At 50.3% G+C, this 23,164-nt stretch overlaps 2 protein-coding genes across 3 annotated transcripts in view; both read left to right on the top strand.

Moving 5' to 3' along the window:
* Window positions 1-285: 285 nt before the first annotated feature.
* Window positions 286-9,406, top strand: nek8 (NIMA-related kinase 8). Of its 2 annotated transcripts, XR_003932745.1 has the most exons (16): window positions 286-360; window positions 1,500-1,705; window positions 1,958-2,190; window positions 2,286-2,417; window positions 2,501-2,709; window positions 2,788-2,867; window positions 2,970-3,154; window positions 3,413-3,560; window positions 4,078-4,154; window positions 4,370-4,487; window positions 4,630-4,780; window positions 4,991-5,154; window positions 5,404-5,559; window positions 6,311-6,471; window positions 7,547-8,068; window positions 8,214-9,406. XR_003932745.1 is itself a non-coding variant. In XM_030107611.1 (15 exons), exons 1-14 carry the CDS (start codon window positions 314-316, stop codon window positions 6,424-6,426), a joined length of 2,022 nt encoding a protein of 673 aa, XP_029963471.1. In that variant the 5' UTR covers window positions 286-313; the 3' UTR covers window positions 6,427-6,471; window positions 7,547-9,406. The 2 variants fall into 2 exon arrangements, 1 of the variants encoding a protein (XP_029963471.1); XM_030107611.1 differs by having other exon boundaries at window positions 7,547-9,406.
* Window positions 9,407-10,481: 1,075 nt separating this feature from the next.
* Window positions 10,482-23,164, top strand: part of traf4a (tnf receptor-associated factor 4a) — a 30,689-nt gene continuing 18,006 nt past the window's right edge. Inside the window, 2 exon segments of the mRNA XM_030108969.1 lie at window positions 10,482-10,934; window positions 10,936-10,991. Of these exon segments, the coding sequence (XP_029964829.1) occupies window positions 10,848-10,934; window positions 10,936-10,991 (143 nt within the window). The 5' untranslated portion in view covers window positions 10,482-10,847.

Genomic DNA, 23,164 nt, shown 5'->3' with positions numbered 1-23,164 from the left:
GTTCATCACTGCATGCAAGATGCTTGTGAATACAATAACTTTAACTTTTTTAAGGGCAGAGTTGAAGGCTTCATGTAAGAACAGAGTCCCTCCGGAATCAACATGAGTTAAACCTTAACGGAGAGCAGAATGTCTGTTTGTTTCTGTTTGTTTTTTCTTAACAGAGCGTCACAGGTTTGTTTGTTTGTTTGTTTTTTGTTTTGTTTTTTGTTTTGTTTCTGAAGCGCGCTTCGCCTCTTCTGTCCCTCGGTGCTCGCCGTACTGCTGGGCCGGGTTGCCAGGAGACGGCGGAAGCGTTTTCTCCGCCACGGCGATGGAGAAGTACGAGAAAATCAAAGTGGTCGGAAGAGGAGCTTTCGGGTAAAAACTCTGTCTTTCAAAGCTTTTCTGCGGGATTCACACCTGCCGACATTTGCGGCGCTGTTATTGGTGCGTTAAGAAAAGCTAAAGTTGCCTTTTTGCCCTCAAACTGAGAGCAGATAACGGGAGGTGACGGAAAAAGTGACAGGAAAAAACTTTGTTTTAACGGACTCCCCAGTAAGATTAAATAGCAGACTTCGCAGTGTGCGTGTTGTTTCAAGGTTTTGTAAACTGGGGGGAGAAACGGTGTACTGTCTAAGATTATTAAAATGTCTTTAAAACAACTTGGAAAATAACAAATTACCTCTCATATGTAATCAAAACATTCCATTTAGAACACTAATCAAAGCAACTTCATAAAACATGCATTTAACTTCGGCTTTCAATGCGTCTTTTGTTTTTGTGGATTGCAGATTTCTCTTTTTCTACAACTTTTATCCAGCAAAGGAAATCAGAAGTACAATGTCGTGTCGGATTTTGATATGGGATACAATATTTACAATAAAAAAAAAAACAAGATATTTAAAAGAAAAGGGAGGGCAATAACAAGTGTAAACAGTCTTTGGACATTTTAGTGAGGATTTAGTAAAGATTAATTAGAGTTACATCATCTATTTGTGTTTATTTGTGATGACAAAAACTTTTGTTTTTCTCTCAAAAAAATGATTTTTTGCAGTAAATAGTTTATTTCATATTAAAGTACACATTTCCTTTAAAACATTACTACTTCTGTTGATTCATGGATTTACTGGATACTGTTTGACAGAAGTTATGTTTTCTTCCATAAATGAGTGAATGCAGGAACTGTCCTGTTGGCATTTTTGTTTTTTATTGTGATCTTCATGGCAGCATGGATGATTAAGTATTGTCATTAATTCGCTATATTAACTTCATTAAACAGAGAATGTAACAGGAGTAATTTCAGTCATTTTTAAAAAGATTCTTTAGTATATTTACTAATAAGTGAAGTTGTAGCGCTTCTCGTTTCATCTCGTCAGACGGAGCCAGATCCATGACTCTCAGGGTCAAAGCTCTTCGAGGCCGACGCCACTGAATGTAAACTGCACCGCTTCATTCCTCTGTGCTCCCGCTTAGAATAAATAGATGGTTCATTTTTCTTCGCTCCCCTCGCCTGTCAGGATCGTTCACCTGTGCCGCAGACGCAGCGATGGGGCCTTCGTCATCCTGAAGGAGATCCCGGTGGAGCAGATGTCACGAGACGAACGTCTGGCAGCTCAGAACGAGTGTCAGGTGCTAAAGCTGCTCAACCACCCAAATATCATAGAGTATTATGAGAATTTCCTGGAAGATAAGGCCCTCATGATAGCAATGGAGTATGCTCCAGGTAAGATCGTCTTTCTTCCCTTTTGTACGTTGTTCTGCGGTAAACCTTCTCCCATGGCTGCGTGCCTCCAGGTTCCCTGTCTTGTTCCCATGTCAGACCTGTGGAGAACGTTTGAGAACATCTGGCCTCAGTGTCAGCTGCAGATGAATCTCTACTTGAGTTGTGTTCCTAAAGCGTGTTAAAGGCTTTGCTCACTTCTGATTGATGGAGGTAATGAACAGTAGTGTTCTTCTGTCCTCATCATCCCCGCAGGTGGAACTTTGGCCGACTACATTCAGAAACGCTGTAACTCCCTGCTGGACGAGGACACCATCCTCCACTTCTTCGTGCAGATCTTGCTGGCTTTGTATCACGTGCACAACAAGCTCATCTTGCACCGAGACCTGAAGACACAGAATATTCTGCTGGACAAGCACCAGATGATCGTCAAAATCGGAGACTTTGGCATCTCCAAGATTCTCGTCAGCAAGAGCAAAGCTTACACAGTGAGACCATCTCTGCTTCTCTTTCAACTGGTCATGACACAAGGCAGTGTGTGTGTGTGTGTTTGAATTCAGTGCTGGATTTGTTTGCTCCGCAGGTCGTTGGGACTCCTTGCTACATTTCCCCAGAGCTGTGTGAAGGGAAGCCGTATAACCAGAAGAGTGACATCTGGGCTCTGGGCTGTGTGCTGTACGAACTGGCCAGCCTGAAGAGAGCCTTCGAAGCCGCTGTACACAAACCAGCTGCTCTGCTTTCGTAGGACTGCGGCTTATTGCGATGCAGCTTGTCATTGTTATTTAATTCTGCTTTCAGAATCTTCCCGCCCTCGTTCTGAAGATCATGAGCGGAGCCTTTGCTCCGATATCAGACCGGTACAGTCCGGAGCTCAGACAGCTCATCCTCAACATGCTCAATCTGGATCCATCCAAACGGCCTCAGCTCAACGAAATCATGGCTCTCCCCATATGCATCCGGCCTCTGCTCAACCTCTACACCGATATAGGCAGCGTTAAAATGCGAAGGTCCGGACTTCAAAATGAAGCAGTGAGATCTGAGCTCACATCTGAGATCGAGATTAACTGTGTGAATCTTTCCTCCAGGATTGAGAAGCCACTGTCAACTGTGCAGCCCGGTTCTCAAGGGAGACCAGGAGGGAGGGTTCCTACCAGCAGATCCAGAGGTGATCGCTCTAAAGTCCATGTTTTGACTGCAGATTGTGCCCTAGCATAGCGTTTAAAGTTGACGCTTATGAAGCAGGTTGTGGTTTCTTGCGCTGAAACAGACGGATCGGTGGGTTTGGGATCAGGGAAGCTGCATTCCCTGCCACTGTCCTCGGTGTACACGTGGGGAAGTGGCATCTCGCCGCCCCTCCGCCTGCCGATGCTCAACACCGAAGTGCTCCAGGTGTCGCTGGGTCGCACTCAGAGGATGGGAGTCACAAAGTCAGGCCGTCTGATCACATGGGAGGTCTGCAGCACCTTGTTTTTTACTCTGTAGTAGCCGTGGCAGTAGTGCAAACAGCTGACACCAGTTTTGAAAGAGCTGAGTATGTGTCCATTTTTTAATCCTAGAAGACGCTACAGAAAATATGAGTGTGTTTCATGGATACTGAATAGAAAGTAACCGTTGTGTTCGGAGGCTGATCGTGTCTCGTGTGTGAAGTTCAGGAACTGTGGTAAAGACACTCTCTGCTCACTTGAGAATTGAAGTCATTCCTGCCTTCAGGCTCCCTCAGTGGGCTCTGCAGAGGCCAGCCTGCCCGGCGCCGTGGAGCAGATGCAGCCTCAGTTCGTTTCTCGCTTCCTGGAGGGACAGTCCGGAGTCACCATCAAGTCCGTGTCCTGCGGCGATCTCTTCACCACCTGCATGACAGGTTGGCGAGCCGTTCATCTCCGGGTTGCCGTCAGAGAGAGCGCAGTGGTCCTCAGTCAGTTTCTCTGGGAGCTCTGCTATAGGAAATCAATCTTTACGCTCGGCTGGCTGCCTCCACACGCCGCAGCAAATGACTGCAAAGCACTGAGGCAGCGTTTGACCGTGCATGTATGAACGTGTGGACGCAGCCAGCTTTTTCTCCTCAGAGTGTGAAGCTGCTTGGAGAAAATAAACCTCCCCATGCTAACCTGGCACTTTAGAGGCCTGAATTTCATGAACCCAGCCTGGGATTTTCTTCAGAGTGCCCTGAGAGGCTGTTGTCAGTCCATCCAGCAGATAACACAGGATTTCAGACCCTTCCTTTCAGCTCCGCAGCAACTCTTTCATCACACTTCACTGTAAGGACGTAGATTAGCGTTTTAGACCAGGATTAAAAGCATCCTGTCGGTCTGCACAAGAACACACCTACACTCATCAACTGATATCGCTGATCCCTTCCCTTTGTTTCCAATTTGCAGATCGGGGCATCATCATGACGTTTGGGAGCGGGAGCAACGGCTGTCTTGGCCATGGGAACTTTAACGATGTGACACAGGTACGGCTGCACAAGAGTGGATTCTTTAGTTCCAGGAAACGGGAATAAGCAATAAATCATTTGGATGACTGACAGCTGACTCAAGGTGAACTGAACAAGACTGGTTTTCATTTGTCACAGCCATGAACACTGGCTAATCCATTCTTCTTCTTCTGTTTTTAAACTCTACCTACATGGATGACTTTCATTTCTCTCTGTCTGATCTTCATCCTCAGCCAAAGATCGTGGAGGCGCTCCTCGGCTACGAGCTGGTTCAGGTGTCTTGTGGAGCGTCCCACGTTCTCGCCATCACCAACGAACGAGAAGTCTTTGCCTGGGGTCGGGGAGACAACGGTAGAGTGAAAAACCCGGCGGTCTCTGAGCTCGCCTGGGTTACGTGGGTTTTTCTTTGTTTATGCGTTTGTTTCTCAGTGATTTACTGCAGCGGGATCTCGGCACTCAGCTCGCTCGCTCGCTGCTGTTTTCTGTCTGGAAGGTCGCCTCGGGCTCGGCACCCAAGACACCCACAACTGCCCCCAGCAGGTGTGTTTACCTGTGGAGCTGGAGGCCCAGAGGGTGGAGTGTGGAGTGGACTGCTCCATGATCATCAGCACTCAGCACAGCGTCCTGGCCTGTGGAAGCAACAGGTAACCGCTGCAGAACACAGCAACAGTGAGGCCGAGCGGCCACTGATGTTTAATGAATACTTTCTGCACATTTACAGCTCAGTTACTGATTCTCACAGAGAGATTGTTCAGACGTTGATAAAAATATAAAACAAGTTTCATTTGACAAACTCATCAGTGATATATGTTTACGGTAAGATTTGGTGAGATTATTGTTTTGTTCATTTTCAGGTTCAACAAACTGGGCTTGGATAAAATTACAGCTGGAGAGGAACCGAGTCCTGCGAACCAGGTGGAAGAAGTTCATTCCTACACGCCGGTCCAGTCAGCTCCCCTCAGCAATGAGAAGATAGTTTGCATTGACATTGGAACTGCTCACTCTGTGGCTGTGACAGGTATCCAGACGTTCTGGCTCCTCACCGCACACGTTAAGCAAATAGAAACAAAGAACCCTCTTTGGCATTCAGGCGCACATTTGAAGTAGAAAAACACTTTAACAGATCATTTGTAGTGGATTAATATCTGTGTTGTTCTTCTTGCTCGCAGTCATGAAACGTGTCTGATTCATCGTCCTAATATTCTAATATTTCATCTAAAACGCGGTCAGTGCACCTCTCCAATCTCTTCCTGTGTTTATCACTCAGCTGGAGGTCAGTGCTTTACCTTCGGCAGCAACCAGCACGGCCAGATGGGCTGCAGCTCCCGGCGCAGCAGCCGCGTTCCCTACCTGGTGCCGGGCCTGCAGGGCATCGCCACGGCTGCCTGCGGCGACGCCCTTCACCCTGGCGATCGGGATCCGGGTGAGCAGAGGCAGGCAGAGACTGAGCTGCAGCGTGTTTCTTCTGACATGTCTGAAATGAATTCTCTGAAAAGCAAAAATGTATGCGAGAGTTGCGACGCGTGCGTGTGAGCCCGAAACTGACATATTTCTGAGCAGTGTGTCCCTCGTTCAGAGAAACAGTACGCCGCATCGAGCTCAGAGTTCTTCTAAACTGAGATGGGGCTTTCCGTGGATTCTTGTGGTTCACTGCATGGAAAGAACAAAGAGGATTGGGAATATTTAGAGCGTTTTCAGTGACTCTCCGTCTCAAAAGAAGTCCTGTGACTGAACAGCAGCTCTCCAGAAAAGCTGATTAATCGCTGACTGTCGTGGATTCTTGAGTCTCTGTGAACTGCAGTACGGTAGAAACTGTGCACGGACTCTGAGAACAGAGCAAAACCACTGCTGCAGTTCTTCAGACATGTGCTGTCAGACCCACAGCAGATGTGTGTGTGTGTGTGTGTGTGTGTGTGTGTGTGTGTGAGGGTTTTGTTCTTGGGGTTGAGGGTAACATGGTGAAATGTCACTTTGTGCCACCGATCGGCTCCCCGGGGAGGAGCCAGCCTCCTGCAGCTCGTCTCTGCTGAAGAGAGGCATTGTGGGGCCGCGGCGTCCTGCGGGTCGAGCCGTTAGCCGCCGCAGCAGGAGGTCCAGGCTGTCACTTCTCCGACCTGTGTGGATCACGGCGTCCCTCGGGGGTTTCGGCTCCTTCTCCTCTTCTTCTCCCGCAGACGGCGAGGTGTTCACGTGGGGGAAAGGAGCCCTGCGGCCGCCTCGGAAGGAAAGAGGAGGATTCTGGGATACCGAAGGCGGTTTCAACTGGATGAGAGTCACCCCTTCACGGTGACATCCGTGGCTGTTGTCATGGCAACACCCCTGCTGGCAGTGAAACGTAATATTTTATGTATTACCCTCCACGAGCACACACTGTGAGATGTAGGCGCGTGTTGAAATCCCGCTAAACCCCGAGAGAAAGACCAGCTGAACCTGAGGCATGCTCCTCCGGACCGCACCAGCCCCGCCCGATCTCAGCTTCAGCTTCGGATCGAACGATCCGACCAGAAAGTTCTGGCAGAGAGGAGAGGAGAGCAGAGGCGCAGGAGGAAGTGAAGGGAAGTGAAATCCAGTGAAGGTGGGATTAGACCTCCAATTGAAAATAGCCGCAGAATTAGTAGAAGATTAAGCCGCAATCGCAATTTAATAAGTAACAGAGACGTTGGTAATCCTCACTCTGGGCCGCAGGGCGCTGGACGGCTGCCTGGAGCCGACCTGCCACGGGGAAATGGTCACGGTTATTGTGACGAAGCTTTTTAGGAACGCACGGCCGCACCCGGCTGCTGGGGACGTTTTGTCCTCACCTCAGAGGTTCAGTTCACAAATCATGACTATAAACGAAAGTGAAGAAAAGCCTCAACTGTTTGATTTACACGCTGGACGATATTACTGAACGAGAACAGGAGTTTCATGCAGGTATTATTCAACTGTAACTTTCAGCCAGAATTCTAGAAACATAAAAGTGACAGATTTAAAGAACTTCCACTGTCGTGTGCTCAACGGAAGAAACTTCAAACCTATATGTAAAAATACATAAATAACAGGCCGTGCAGTGGTGCAGTGGTGAGCAGCCTCACCTCACATCGAGAGGATCCCTGGATCAAGTCTAAGCTTGACACCTTCCTCTGCCAGTACTTGAAGTTGGTGCCAGTTCCTGCGCTGCTGTGCGCTGGCAGCCTGTCCCGCAGTCCTCTCCAGAGAAGACGAAATAATGGAACGATGAATTCCAAATGTTGCATAAACCAGGATAGAACATAGATATCTAGTAAAATCAGTTTATTTACCATAAAACAGTCTGTACAAGAGAACAAAGAGAGGTTTGAATAGTTTAAAGTCTGACGGTATCTTCCCCACAAGGTGCTCATCACTTCATTCATGATCTGATAACTAAAAATCAGTCTCTGTTGTTTCAGCGCTACTGGAGGAGTCCGTCCCAAGATGATTTTATCCTGAACACACTCGCTCGCCTGTGTGAGGCCGAGCGGAGGCCTGAGGAGGAGGAGGAGGAGGAGGACGAGTACAGTTTCCTCCCAGATACCCATCTGCGCCTCAGCTCAAAGATTTCCTTTCATACCGCAGCTGCAGCCTTGAGTTTCGCTCCGTCTTCCTGCCTTTCTGGTCTTATCTCTTTCTGTTTCAGGAGTGAATCTTTGTTTGACTCGATGGCTCTGATGGCTCGGAGCACAGCAGAGCAAAGGTCGCGACCTGCCGGTGGCAGCAGGTGTGTCTCCGAGCAGGTCGACGGGCGGAGCGAGTGTGGCGGCGCCGACGCTGGCGCCGGACTGCAGGAAGTCATCAGGCAGAGCTCATGCGGGGAGCCATTGTCCTCCTCCTCATGCTGCTTTTAACATAAACAGTGACAGGTCAGAGAAAGTCAATCGGGTCTGACCTCCCCTGAGCAGCGAGTGAGCGAGACAACAGGAAGAATGAAAGAGGTGAACACATTACTCACTCTGCTTTATGGGATTAGTCCTTCAACAGCAGCCTTCCAGCCAGATAACGACGGCCTGTTGGGCCTTACGGCCTGAAACCAGCCCCTCCTCTCTCTCTCTCTCTCTCTCTCTCTCTCTCCGCTCCCAGCAAAACAAACACTTCAGCAATCACACAACAAAGTGACACACATGAACAGAGCACGTGTCTGCAGCGGCGCTGCTTTCAGTCCACCAAAGGAAGTTTTGACAGAAGCGTCGCACAAAGAACCAGAAACAGCAAACAGGCTGCGCCTCGACACCAACAGAATCAGGAAAACGTGAGGAACCGGACACAGAAACTGCCTGAACATCCAGACTCCAGCGAGAGAAAACACTCACCTCCGAACCTCTGAGCCCTCTGCTGTTTCGTCCATTTCCCTCTTGTGCATACATCCTCAAATTCAGTCTATGATTCTTCACAGCAGAATCGACGAAATAAGTACGGCAGGATGAGGCAGCAAAGTTTCCCCTCAGCTGTGGATGTTCCTCAGGCCTGGAGGGGCTTCGCATAGCACAGAAGACTTAAAAACAAAGTTCTGTAATGACAGTGTTATTGGTTTGAAAATGTGTTTCTAGGAATGATAAAATGTGTTTCGTTCAGTGAGTTACATTTATGATCCACTTCACGCAGTAACCTGGAACAAACATTCAGCACAACAACCTTCACACACAGACTGTGAACTCATGAGCATGTCGTCAGTCGGGGTGTGTGCGAGAACGGATTCCACCTCAGTGATGCTGCTTGGTAGAAAGAACAAGTCGCAGCATCAGTGTCGACCCAGCGAACATTTAGAATCAAAACTAATAACTTTAAAGTCATTTTTAAGTATGGGATCGTGTTGTATTATGTTTTAAATATCCTAGCTTCTTTCTGTCATTTCTCAGTGAGGATTATGGTGCATGACTCTATTTTACACCTGCTTATGAAAACATGAATGGATGCTGATGTTATTTCTGACTTCAGTCTAATATCTGTTATGGGCTAATAATCTGCATCTCTGCTAATAATCAGTACACAAAGTATGTTTTTTATGTGTTTTAATTCTGTATTATTGTGAATTTAATGACTACAGTGTGGAAAACCACAGAGAGACATTAGTAAATAACATCCAAAGTAAAGCATGTTAACTATAAAACTGCTGAAGGAGGAAAATATTTATTCAACTTTTATTAACGTTTAAAATAATTATTATTCTTTTGTGTTGCTGTTTTCATTGGTTTTGCAGACAGTAGTGTGAGAATCCTGATGTTAGATGGCCACACAATGAAACTGGACGATGTTTTATGAAATAAACGCTGATGTTGAATGACAGTGTGGACCTGTGGGATGTGCACAAACTTTATCCTCTCACAGTGATAAACGGCAGCAGCCTGTTCGCCTGGCTTCATGCCTCCTCCACAGCCTTTTTTCTTCATTTTAGAATTTCATGTTTTTCTCTGGAACATCGTCTGATTTCCAGCTTCACTCATTATTATTATTGATGCTCGTGTTGTTAAGGACCTATGGTTTCCTCCCTCCTTCCCTCCCTTCTTCCCTTGCTTCCTTAATTCCTTCCTCGATTGCTCCCTTTCTTTCTTCCTCACTCCTTCCTCTTTCCTTCCCTCCCCCCTCCCCCCTGAGGAGCAGCGTGTTGGTGTAAATACTGCCCCTGTCACACACCTTCTCTGGGGCTCAGCTGCCATTGTTGCCCCTGTGATGATGTAATGATGATGTAATCCGGTGGCAATCACAGCAGGTGAACAGGCATCCAGATGTGCGGGCGCGCGCCTCGCTCACGCGCGCGCTTTCACACGATGCCGCCGCACTCCTCTCCATCCATCAGGACTGCAATGTATGCGCACGTGAACGGTCGATTTTATTTCGGCGTGCACGTGCGGATTTGTGACCATAAAACACAAAGAGCGGTCCGGCGCTGGTTTTGCTGAGCGGCTCCGCCGCCAGGGGGCGCCTGCAGCCAGCCCTCCATCACGTCCACTGCTCCTGATTTCCTCCATAACCTTCAGATTTGGAGTCTGTTCACCAGCGGCCCTGCTGTCTGCCGCTGTAGATCAGTCTCGCGGGCGTGATTGTGTTCAAGTGACCGCGCACGAGCCTGCAACTGACTTTTATCTGGCGCATAAATAGTAATTATTCACATGTGGAAATACACAACAGCGCGTGTCACGAGAGGCCAGTGCGGGCGGACAAAAGCCCAATTAAAGCTCCGTGATGGGAGATCAGAGGGATAAAATGGTGAGAACGGAGTGCTTCAGCGGCTTGACTCCTCCTGCGTGGAGGGAGGAGGAGGAGGAGGAGGAGGAGGAGGAAGGAGGCGGGGCTCGCTGCACCTAAACAGACGGGGAGCTTCTACATTGTGCTCAGTGTGTCAGTCCCCGCACCGCCGGAGAGACCCGCACAGCCGCGGCCCGCAGCTCCCAGCCAGCCCCGGAGGAAGGACCGCGTCCGCCGCGTCTCCCCGGACTCTGCGCTCTTTGTCGGCCGCAGGAGGAAGAGCTGCGGAGGACCGGCCTCCTCCTCCTCCTCCTCCTCCTCCTCCGCCTCCTCCTCCTCCTCCGAGAGCCCGACGTGATATGAACCCCTCATCGGCTTAAACGGCCGCCGAGCGACACGCAGCCCCCGGCAGCAGGGCGGGAGGACCGGAGAGGACCGGAGAGGACCGCAGCGGACCGCAGCGGGGCGGACAGGACGTCTGCACCTGACCCTGCAGCCGAAGGCCGGAGAGGAGCGCGCGGAGCCGCAGCCATGCCCGGGTTTGATTACAAGTTTCTGGAGAAGCCAAAGAGACGCTTCCAGTGTCCGCTCTGCAGCAAGGCCATGCGCGAGCCGGTCCCAGGTGTCCACCTGTGGACACCGCTTCTGTGACACCTGTCTGCAAGAATTCCTCAGGTACGATCAGTGTGTGTTTGTATGTGTGAATGTGCGCGCGCGTCTGTTTTCTGTGCGTGCACAGAGATCAGCCTCTCTGCGGGCGATACCGGACACCCGGGCCGTGCTCGGTCCGGCCCGGGTCCGGCCCGGGTGTCTGCTCTGGTCGGTCATTTGCGCCGCTGCTCGCGCACAGCCGTGTCATGAGGCCTGGTAAACAGGAGGATTTAAACCTCCTCCTCCTCCTCCTCCTCCTGCAGCTCCAGGTGGGATTTCTCTCTGCACGAGCAAATGCTGCAAGTCAATATTTCGGTGCGTTTTTGTTTTTTTGTTTTTTTTTCTATTTGAGCAGAATGAATATTGTTGATGTGGATCATATCCTTGGTGTTGTGGTGATTGTGTCCTGCAGAGGGCTCCTGCCTCCCCATCCTGTCTGTGTGTCTGCCCTGGGGTGGCTGAGGTGTGTGTGCGTGTGCGTGTGCGTGTGTGTCAGCAGGGCTGACCTTTCGCCCAGAGGTCAGCGGTGTGACAGAGCCTGTCGCCTCTTAATCTGCTCAGCGTTGCAGTCAGTGTTGCAGTGGAACAGTCGGCGTCTTTGTGGCGATGTTTTTAATCGACTCTGGCGCTCGTCGCCACACTTGGCTCACAGGATGCCAGTAACTCCTCCGATCCGTCAGCAGGGTCTTCCTGGTGCTGATGTGCTGCAGCCTCACGTTGAGCAGAAGTAAACATCTGCAGCTGGAGCACGTGTGCGTCCTGATTTACGTCTTCATGGGAGCACACAGCTCCAGAGCTCCAGTCGGTGTGCACTGTGTAGACATGGATGCCGAAAACAAGCCTGTTGTTGTTGTTGTTGTTGTTGTTGTTGTTGTTGGGGGGGAAAATGGCTCCAATCAAGTCATGCAGGCTGTTTTCTGCTAAGTGTGAACTACTCATTGGTTGCGTTCGGTTAATAAATTATTTTGCATGTAGATGGTCAGAAAGAAGGACAACAGTGGTTTGACACACTAGAACCAGTGAACACCTGACAAATGGCTAACAGGTTATTTAATCAATCACCTGCAGCTGTTTCCATACTGATTTTCTAAAATCACTCTGAGAAGACATGATGGCTCTTTGAAGACTGTCCTCCCTCACGTCAAAAAGAATCCTTTTGGGTTTTTCTTTGTTTCCCAGAAAGAGAAACTCTTCAGGTGGAGATATGTTGAGCTGTTGACTTGGACCACGTTCTGAGTTCTTACAGCTCAAACTAATTCAATAAAACACACTCGGTGGCAGCTCATGTGCGACGGGGGGAGGGCGGGCTCTCTGAGAAGCTGTGGACGACCTGCTGTTTTCATGCTATGGAGCAGAGTTGGTGTGTGTTCAGTGAGGCAGACGAGCAGTCATGATTCAGATCTGAGCTTCATGGTTTTGTGGAGAGATGAATGAAAAAAAAGACAAAACAGAAACCTGCTTGTGTTCCTAACAAAGAGCGAGGCCTCCTGCAGTCTGTGACAGTAAATATGCTTCAGTTTCACATTTTAATTGACAGAATTCAGTATTCACGAGTCATAAAAATCTTCTTTTTTTTTTTTTGGTTTTCATGTGGAGAAAATTTTGTGTTGGTCGGCCTGATCTCCAGTTCCATCTCAAGTTTCAGTCTGACAGCGATTAAACTGGAACCGGCTTTGAAAATAGGATCCTAAAGTGTGTTTGGTTCTACTTGATGAGACATGAAGACGCCCTGAGGGAAGCTCACCCAGCAAGCAGAGTGAGCTCTGTGAAGGCTGCTGCTGCTGCTGCTGCTCTCTGGGAGGAGGGAGGACTCATCCATCCCGTGGACCTGGTGCGTCGGGGGGGAGTCCGCCGGCCGGCAGCAGAGCGGCGTCCTGACGCCGCGAGTTCTGCTCCTGGTCTGAGTCATCAGGAAGCCTCCTCGGCCGGCAGAACATCGCATCTGCCTGAAAAGCAGAAGCTGTGATGAACAAAGCGAGCGAGGGAGGAACGCTGATCAATGAGCTCGGCCCGACGCTTTGTCTGCCTCGTCCCTCCGCCTCCGTCTTCATCCTCCAGTTTAAGCTTTTTCTCTGAAAAAAAAACAAAAAAAAACCCTTTTTTTTTCTTTACTCCCACGTAACGTACCAACTGATTTCAACTAAACTTTCCCAGTTGAGTTTTAATCTGAGTAACTTGGTGGATGTGTGTGTGTGTGTACGTCTCGGCTGCTGTGTGGTTCTTCTTTGTTAAATGAAATGATGGGAAGCAGCCTCTCCCTGGGAGAAGCAGCCTCAGGACGTCATCGTCCATCCACAAGCACACTGTTTCAGTTTCCAGGAGCCGAAGCTTCATTTCTCAACCTCGTTAAACCCTTCATCACACTGCTTAAAGGTAAAAGGTGAACCTTTTCACCTGCCTTGTTTACATTCATAACTTTGAATTAGATCATGAGAATGCAGCTTATGAATGAATGTTAATCTTAAAAGTTGTTTCAATTACAGTATTGGGTACATACCTGCAGAAAAGACAGACCTGATTTCTATTGATATTTGGAGCGTAGACGGATCACTGTAATAATGTTCATGACTGCTGATTTCACAGTGAAACGTCTTCAATAACACACTATTCAAGTGTGTGACTTCAGGTTAGACAGTTATTACTTCTGAATAATGGATTTTTAGGGTTTATAGCTTATTGAAAGGTGATTAGAAGTTTTTTTTCCTTATTAATGCTCTGAATCAAATGCTAGGTGGCTAAAACACCGATCCATTCATTTTAATTAACTCACTTTTAATGATGTTTCATCATTAATCTAGGCAGATTAGCTCATATCCCTTATTTATTATTGATTAATTAAGGTGTACAAATGCAGGTCAGATAAATAAAGTCATCAACTCGAGAGAAAAACTTTTTTTACGCTGACTGATGTCGACACTGAAGAGTCGTTCAGGATCGCCGTGAAGAGAAAGTTGGCTTCGGAATAACTGAACAGTCCGGTTTTTAGTAATCCAGTAAAATATTATGTAACACTGCGATCACTGAGCCAACTTTAAACCAGATTTTCTACTCGACTTCACCGGCAGATGAAAGCGTAAATAAACACTTTATATCAACAGTGGCGCGCTGCAGAGCGTCTCGGCGCTGCAGCGCGGCGGACAGGCCTTTTCTCACCTCTGTAATTAACAAAGCGTGCCGGTGGAGGCCGTCCAGTGTGTGTGTGTGTGTGTGTGTGTGTGTGTGTGCATCCTTTCGTGGGCAGAGTTCAAGTTTATTGAGTCTGACAGACAGTCGTTAGCTAATACTGAGTCCATTGTGCAACAAGGCCGGCCCTTTTCTCTTCGTTTTTCCCCCTGTGGTAATTACTGAGGGCTGAGGAGCATCCAGCCTGGACTTGCTCTCCGGCACACTTTCACATGGACGCGTGTGTCTCGTCTCCACAGCTCCATGCTGCGTCGCAACAAGCCGCCCAGGAATGCAGCAGCTATTTGTTATCATTATTCACATATGCTGCTGTGCATCAAGCAACCTTAAGTTTAACCGCGACTAATAATTTATTAAACACAAATGCTTTATAGTGTTGCAAAAAAAAAAAAAAAAAAAAAACCCTTTTCCGCATGAGTGTTACGGTTCAGAAACCAGCCTCCACAATCCCAGCATGAATAAACACACAGAAATATCACACTTTAGAATACTGCTGTGACTCCAACGGCCCTCCAAAGACGAGTTTTACTGTTATCTTTCTCTGTCTGGTTGTTTTAAAAAGGAGCCTCCACCAGCTGCTGCCCTCAGAACATTTCTGTCTGCGGTAAGCCGTTTGTCACAGCTTACATACCCCATAAATGTTCATTAACTGGCTGTAATGTGGTAAAGGCTGTGAAATAGAATGAGTAGCCGTATATCATCTTCCACAGCATTAGAAATTAGATCGGGATTTTTTTTCAAAGTATAAAACAGTAAGATGCTCATACTGTCCTTTGAGACCATGATCGAGTGTGTTTGAGTCGGCTTTCATGCATCGATGCATCAATTAACGCTCTAATAGATGACTGTAACAACATGACAGTGTTATTTAACGCAGGGTTTCTTAACCCTGGTGCTCGAGGCCCAGTGTCTAAATTAAATCTAAATCAACATATGCTTAAGATTTGGTTACGTATATAAAAACGATGGTGAAGACTGATGGATCCTGTAGTTCCACTGCAGTCTTCGTCTCGGCCTCCACTGGAGGAAACCCCTGGATGGTCCTTCGCCCCGTTAGCATGTGATGCTAACGGCGGTTCGGGATGTGTGACCCCGGCGGCGGTCATGAGGCGAGACTTTTGAGTCACGTCAGAGTTGGCCTCACGAGCCCGGCCCTCCTGAGCCGCGGCCGGGCTTGGCAGTGTGGCGGCGGCGCCGGTGGTTATTTGGTTGGGGCGGGGAGCCTCTTCCTCGTCCTCCGGGCTCCGGCGCGGCCGCGTGGCGCTCTACCCCGAGTCACGAGGATCTGGAGTGGGCTGATGGGAGAAGGTCTCGCAGCCGGATCCTTCGCTGTCCCAGTGTTTCAGACCGAGCCGTGATCGTCTCCCTGTGCCTCCTCTCTCCCACCAGCTCTGTAATCGCCTCTGTCAAATGCCTCACTGATGAAAAGCTCCGATAAGCCACCTTGATGAAGCACTTATCAAGAATCAATTGGTTTGTTCTTTTTTCTTTTTTTTTTTATGTAAGTTTCCAATCAATCATTGTATTCAGCTGGTTCATAAAATGTCCCGAAGTGCCTCAGCTCGGCACGGAATCTCCTCTCTGAATGTCACAAATACGTCCATTAATCATCCACCTTTTCTGCCTGATTTGTCCAAGTTGGGGTTTCAGAGGCTCAAACATTTTCTGTGCGAGTTTGGACTGAAGGAGGAGGTACACATTATAAAGACAGTCATGTTCAGATGTCCTCATTAACTGGACAGACTAAGAAAAGAGGCCTTGAAGCAGGTTTTAACCCGAATCCTCAACCTGTGGTGAAGGAAATCGCATCAAAAACCACGACCTCTGAACCAGCGTCCTTCATCAGGTGTGTTTTTCTGAGCGGTGACCCCCGCAGCAGGTGTGATGTGAGTCGCTTCAGGCTCATTTAGCTCCTGATGAGCGGCGTTGGCGAGATGCGTCCCCTTTAAAGACGCGATTGTGTCCATTGTGCGTGCAGCCGGATGCATGGCGGCTCTTCGGGGCCTAAATGGAGCTGTGTTGCGTTAGTGTTCAGTGTTGTGTGTAAGTCTGCCACTCGGGGCAGCTGGGGCTTTGTGTCTGAATGGGAGCCAAGCCGCGGATGGCTGATGAATGACTGCTCCTTCAGAGCCCTTCCCGTCCCCCCGCCCCCCCGGCCCCCCATCACAGAGACGCTCACAGTCCCCCCTGCAGGTGTCCCGGGGCCTCCCGGGCAGCCCGGGTCCAGATCCGGAGGCTTCGGACAGAGAGGAGCAGTGTGGGTCCGAGTGAAAGCCCCTCTGCTCTCCCAGGTCTGCGAAGGCGACGGAGCTGGAAACGACGTTTCTTCCCTCCTCTGCAGAATTTCCAGAGCCGAAACGGCTCTGGAAATTCTGCAGAGGAGGGAAGAAACGCCACAGGACGCAGCGGCGGTCGTCAGGGGAGAGAACAGCCTGTGCTCTGTGCTCTGCCGAAACCTACCTGTGGAGTGAAGAAACAAACACTCCACCGCCCACTCCCTCCCTCCCCGCCAGCAGAGACTGACTGACAGCACGGCGAGCACAGAGCCGCTCGCTGCTCTGAACTTCACCCTCCTCCCTGCTCTGGACTTTGACACTCTTGGATGATTGAGAGCTTTAAAGTTTAACTGACATTACTCACGGTTTTATTTAGATTTTGATGAAGCATTTTGACTTCAGGTTGCCAAAATAAAGAATTAACGGTTGTTTTCAGGAAGCCACGGCCTCCACTCTGCTTCAGCCGGCGTGATTCCAGTTTGAGCTCTTCTTCTCGAATATGTGATAAAAGTCAAACAACAGGAAACGACCTGAAATCACGGTGTTGTGTGGATGTGAGGAAGTGAAGGTTGACGTCAAGTCGCTCGGTGATTATGTTTAACGCTCTGAAGCCTCCGACCGACGGATTCATTTAGCGCTTCTGAATGTAGAATTGTGGGAAAAAGTGCATTGAATGCTTTTGATGTTCAGGTGAATGTGAGCGGATGCAGACGTCCTGGAGGCGACTAATGACAGGATATCGACTGAATGTATCCACTTCCTGGTGCTTCTTGATTCTTTTATTTATTTTCTTTAAACAGTAAGGTAGGAAACAAATCACTTCCGATTAAACCAAAAGTATTGCAGGAGTGAGGCGACCTGTGGCTTTGAGGCAGGTATTTATGGAGGAAGCCTGTTGAACTGTGGCGAATGTGACTGACTGACGGCCGTCTCAGAGTGGGGCGAGCGTCTCTCCGGGGAGGCAGCGTGGAGGATTTGGACGTGCAGCTGCAGATGACGAGGCTGCTGGGAGAAAGTGTGCGGAGGGTTTCACACAGCTGCAGGGCGCCGCGGCGGACACTAGATCTGCTCACAGGGCTCCGGTCGCTCCAGGCGGTCCCTGCTCCGCCCTCAGGTCACAGAAATGAAGGGTTTCTGGCAATTTTTTGAGAAAGTTTGGGTGGATTTCTGCACAAAAACGTGACCACAGAGTCGTTTTCACTGCTGCTTGTGGTGCGTCAAATGCGTCAATGAGGGTAATTTGTGGTTTTAGAAAGTGATTCAACACCTGAATGACTCTCAGAACAACCTGGAATTACTGAAGTGACTTGTCAGGCTTCACACGCTGAGCTGACAGGAGATCAGTTTGTGAATGAAAGACAGGCTTATGGAGATGAAGGTGGAGTATTTTGAACCCTAGCTCAGCTTTATTTGTGACTGCTTTGGCCGTTGACTGAAGGGATGTCCACACTCACAAGTCCTTCATTCAGGAAGTTTTTTGTTGCTAAAGTCTCTAAACTGAAATATTGAAATGCCACAGCTCATCTGGAAGGCCCAGAATGTGAAATCATGTCTGATTTCAGAGATTTTCGTTCCTCCTCACGTCCTTCACGCACTCAGTTTTCTGTTTCTGACTTTGTCCGAGTCTGGCCGGAGGCAGCGGACTGACGGTCGGGACGCAGGAGCCGTGATTCATCGGTGGAATGAGGATGTTGCGTCTCCTCCTGAGAGATGTTTGCTTTGTGTGTCAGTCTCTGTTTTGGGTCAACCGTGGCGGGAAATTATAGCATCCTTGAACTAAACCTCGGTTGCGGCGGCGTTCGCCCTTTAGGAGCCCGTCACGGACATGCCCGGACTTGTCCCTTTAAAAATGATTCCCGCAGCCTCTGGAGGCGAGCGGGGAAACTTTCCAGCGACGCAGCGAGGCACCCCGGCGCTGCCGCTGGCCCTCCTCCAGCTGGCCCAGATCTCGGCAGCGTGGCCGGGTGCGTGCACGTGCCCGGGTATGCTTGCTATGTCGGGCAGCTCCGATAAACACGTCTTGATGGCGGTGCGTTCGTGTTCCGGGCCTCCCGAACCGCCGCGGTAATGACCGGCTTTAAGGTTCAGCAGATACGTGAAGGGCGTCGTTAGCTTGATGTGCTCTCTGTCGTATGAACCCACCCCCCCCACCCCCACCCCCGTGCGCTGTGTTTGTGTCGTGCACAGGTCACTGAGCTGACGCAGCAGCGCACGTGTCTGAGCTCCCACACAGATCATGACAGCAGGACGCTTCCCGAGCGTCCAGGTCGCATCTGGACGGCGCCGTCACACGGTCAGGGCCGCAAATTAGGGACAATTAGTCGTCCTGGTTCAACCGCAGGCAGAGGTAATCTGCGTCATGTGACTGGCCGGCCGGACCGGCCAGGGTCGGCAGTCTCTTGGTTTTTCTTTGTTTCTGGGTTCTCAGTAATGTCCTTTTTCCAGAGTTCAGTCTCACTCAGTGATGAACGGAGAGCTTGTGTTGGCTAAAGGTCAGCTCTGCTGCGGTCCTTTAACTCTGGCCGAACAGCAGGTTAAGTCTGGGAGACGGGTTCGATTCCCTGTTGTGGCGGGAACGGGACGCTTTGACCTTCTGACTGCCGTGACCTCGGTAAAAAAAAAAAATACAAAGAAGAAGAAGAAGAAGCCAAACAGACAGACAGGTTTCCTGCAGCAGTTGTGGTTTGTGACAGAAAACACATCCAGTCCACTGCGTCACAAAACGCAGCCGTAATTACAAAGTGACTCATTTTATTGTTCCTGTTTGGGAATGTCTTCTGGGCGAGTTCAGCAGAGAGCCGGACTCATACGCAGCTTTAAAACAACGACGTCTAAAACATAAATGTGAAAATGTGAAAAAATTAATAAGTCCTTCAGTTAATACAAATGTTTATTGACTCTTTTACTTTTCCAAGGACTCTAAATGTCACCTTTTCCCACTTGTCTTCCCTGATTATGGACGACACAGAGGACATGTGGGTTGATTTCAGACACGCTCTTTGTACTTTATATTCCTGTCTTTTCATTTTTTTTGTGAAAAACGTAATTGCCGTGTTCCTAAATGAACGAACTCGGCTCTGTTCACCTTTATTGCACAAACGTGGAGTTTCTCCTTGAGGGTCTGAACGGAGACGGTCCTGAGAGGTGAAGCCGCTGCTGGAGTTGCTTCGGTTGAGCTGGAGTCCGTCTGGCTTGTTTCTGTGTGAAGTGAATCCTGTGCAGAGTTTCAGGGACCTGTCTGCAGGACCCCCCCCTCGTTGATTTAAAGCGCCCCGTTTGCAGCGGCCTCCCGACAGGAAGCCGTGTGAGGGGTCTGAAAGCCGAGCGGAGGAAGTGGCGCCCGGCTGCGGAGACACCTGTCGGCAGTGAAAGGCTGCTCTGTGGAGCCCGACAGGTGTCGGCGAGGCAGCTAAGCCCTCCGCTCCGAGCCGACACACTCGGGGCGATTGTCGTTGATCCCGTGTCGGCGCTGGGGTCGCCCCCGCCTCGCCGCTTCACCGTTCCCTCCGCTCTCTGTCCTGCCAAGACGGCTCCGTCTGCGTCTGGTCAGCTGCTCTGTTTACTGCAGCGCTCCTCACCCAAACAGCTCAATGGCTCCGTTGTCCCTCAGGATGCGGCGGCGGCGGCGGGGCGGCGGCGCGCGCTGCTTCCTCCTCGGAGGAAGTCGGTCTGTCAGGTGCACCTGTGGCTCCACCATGAAGGAGCACTTGTTTTCTGGACCTTCTGCCATGGAAATGAGGACGAGAGACGGTGCAGCGCGTTAGAACGATCATTTCTCCTTTCTTTGAATCCTTTAGTTTCATTTCAGCTGTTTACTCAGCGTCTCAGCAGTATAACTGCTTAACTTATTTATTTTACGAGGACAAAGGAAACCTTTAAATGCAACATAAATGTGATTTCTAAGGCTGTATTGACGATGGGGTGGGGCCGTGGTGGCTGAGAGGGCGGAGAAGCTTGTGTTTGGAGTTTCCTGGGTTTGAGTCCCACTGGGGCTTCAGTCCCAGCAGCTTCTCGGCTCAGATCGTTTCAGGTTACCTATGAATGGAATGAGTTAAATGCAGGTAGCATTCTGTGTGTGTTGAGGTGGTAGCCACCCATCCGGAGGGCTCTGGCTCCCTGCGAGCCCCGGCTGAGTGCAGCCGGTGCAGAATGTCGACGACTGAAATGACAACGTCCTCTGAGCAGGGTTTGATTTTATGAGAAAGAGCTGACATCCCTGTCTGTCACTGGCTCCTTTGTGTTTTTTTGTCGTCTTGCTCTTTAATACACCGGTTGAAAAAAATCTTGTCATTTATCTCATTGTTGCTCCCGGCAACAGGGGCAGGTTGTGAAATCCAACAATGCAGCCGAGGCGTTTTTTTTTTTTAAAACAAAGGAGGCGATTTGACGTCAGCGCCTCGCCTCGCCGAACAAAGAGACCGCATCCCCGCAGCAGAGAGGTGGACCGCCGCAGGCGGCGGCGCTCCAGCCGCTCTGGCAGGCGGGCAGCAGGGCACGCCGCCGCCGCCGTGCCGGTCCGGACTGGATCCGCAGGCAGCCGTCACAGATGGAGGCTGATAAGCCGGAACAGCGGCTGATGTGAGCCGACTGCAGCACTCCAGCAGGGATCGCTTGGTTTTTCTGAATTAGTGTGTGAATCTGTGTGTTTGTGTGTGTGTCCCCTGTCAGACACACACTCACCTCACCTGCCCCTGCAGTTACCATGAGCACAGCCACGCAGGACCCACCGTGAGGGACGTACGCTCATCACAGACCGGAGTGAACGTAGCGAGAAGCCAGGAGAAGAGTGGAAATAGTGCCACACAAAGGCTGGAGAAAGAACTCAAACTGATACTGAAATCTCAAACTGGCAAGACAGACCAGTCAGTTCCTCGCTGGAGGTCGGGGTTCCCCTCCCAGACGTCTTCCTGCCGACGCGAGGACCACGGGAAACATCAAGACAGTCTCAGTAAAACCTCACACAGGTCCAGACGTTCGGCTCTGGTATCGGGGTAGAAAGCTGCAGCGAGCAGCCGCCGGGTGCTGCAGCCTGAACCAGGAGGAAGCAGCTCTGCGCCGCGTCGGGCGCCTGCTGGCCTCTGAAGGCGAGCAGCGCGGAGCACAGAGGCTGCGAGGGGAAAGTTCTCCTGCCTGAGAGGAACACCAGCGACTGGTGACACATTGACTCACTGCGCCGCCGCGATAGCGCCGAGTCACACGCCCCGACCGGGGACGGTCCGAGTCCTTATCAGGCCCGCAGTCCGCTCCGTCTTCGCTCCGCCGCCACCTCCGACACTCTGCGGCAGAGTGCGTGAGAGCCACACGTGCCTTATCGCTCTCCGGGCGTTTGGTGGAGTGGAGTCGGTGTGATAAGGACTTTATGTCTTAACGATCCGGCGGGACAGAACCGGCTCATTACTAGATGTGTCACTGAGGCCGTTCTGCGATTTTACAAAGCTGCTTTTTTTTGTTTTGTTTTTTCAGTGCAATAAAACAAAAAAAACCCCTCCCACACAGAAAAGCTGATTCACCCCCATGCTCTCTCGCTCAGCCGCGGACGTCCTCAGGTGTGTCCAGCTGCCCCGTGGTCGGAGGGGAGGCCACAGTTCAGTCTGCAGCCTGTTTTCAGATCAGACGGCGCTCTGGTGGGAGGGGGTTGTTGGAGGCAGACATGATGGCTGCTGCTGAGGTTGAACATGGCTGCGAGCGAAGCAAGAAGACACAACAGGAGCACCTGCTGGACCTTGGTCGGCTCTCGTAGTGCATCCGCTTCGAATCCAGAGAGGAAACTAAGTTTACTGAGAGTTTTGTCTGCATTGACTTCACGTCAAACGAGGAACCTGCTGTAGACCAAGCTCCGAGCAAATAACTCAAACTTATTAATCCTGAACAACCAACAGTAACAGATATCTGAGCTTGACTGTCATTTCAAAGTGACAGTTAAACACAGGAACTTGGCGGCTTTACGTATCCTTCAGTGTTTCATTCACCCGGGAAAAAAAGACGACTCAGCAGACTCAGACAGTTCTCTCATGTGGTCGTATTGAAGAGAAACCAGCTGGTAGCAGCGTCCTTCGGAAGGCCACCTCTCTACCTCGAGTACCTCCAAGCAGACTTTCATTCCCACTCGAGTGAGACCCTCCTTTTACAGTATTTCTCTCTTTTTTTGCCTCTGCACAGTCGATATGAGACGCTGAGAAGAAAAACCAGAGTCTGCATGTCTTGATAAACCTGCTGCTTCTGTACCGGGTTCAGGAGTCGTGCGTCTTTCCGGCTTTTTCCCGCAGTAGACCGGCGAGCATTCACAGCAGGGGTCGTCTCTGTGTGCAGACGGCGTTGGCATCGGCGGTCAGCGAGCCGAGGCTCCTTCTCTTACGCACCGCTATAAAAAGTGATTTACGGCGCGGGCGTTCGGAGCGGCGGCTCGCCCCCCCTCCCCGGCCGCCATGAGCTCAGCCGCCTTCAGGCGCTAAGCAGTGAGGCTGCGGCTCTGCGTGGCCTCTGATTGATGCGGGGCCCTCCGGAGGAGTTAAAGCTCTCCCTCCTGGCTTCTGGACGGGGTGAAACTGATCTTGGCGGTTTTTTAAACCCATAAAGCAAAAAAACTTCACGGACGGCAAAAGTAGGCCGTTACACGGGAGTAATGTGGCGGAAGGATCCGCTCAGAAGTCACATGCATGTTTCACTCTTCCTTCCGCAGGAGAGGTGGAAACAAGCTGTGCTGGGATCGGTGGATCCTGGTGGTTTTTCTTTCACGGT

Source organism: Salarias fasciatus, chromosome 14 (genome assembly GCF_902148845.1).
Source record: "Salarias fasciatus chromosome 14, fSalaFa1.1, whole genome shotgun sequence".
NCBI classification, from domain to species: Eukaryota; Metazoa; Chordata; class Actinopteri; order Blenniiformes; family Blenniidae; genus Salarias; species Salarias fasciatus.
The sequence above is the reverse complement of the archived record's forward strand: the minus strand, read 5'-3'. Positions and strand labels throughout refer to the sequence as shown.

Excerpts from the sequence above, each read along its gene's own strand:
- nek8 (XM_030107611.1), top strand. The coding sequence starts at position 314 with ATGGAGAAGTACGAGAAAATCAAAGTGGTCGGAAGAGGAGCTTTCGG. Across the intron at positions 2,191-2,285 it reads GCAAGAGCAAAGCTTACACA|GTCGTTGGGACTCCTTGCTA; the intron begins GTGAGACCATCT and ends TTTGCTCCGCAG. Across the intron at positions 3,561-4,077 it reads CTTCACCACCTGCATGACAG|ATCGGGGCATCATCATGACG; the intron begins GTTGGCGAGCCG and ends TCCAATTTGCAG.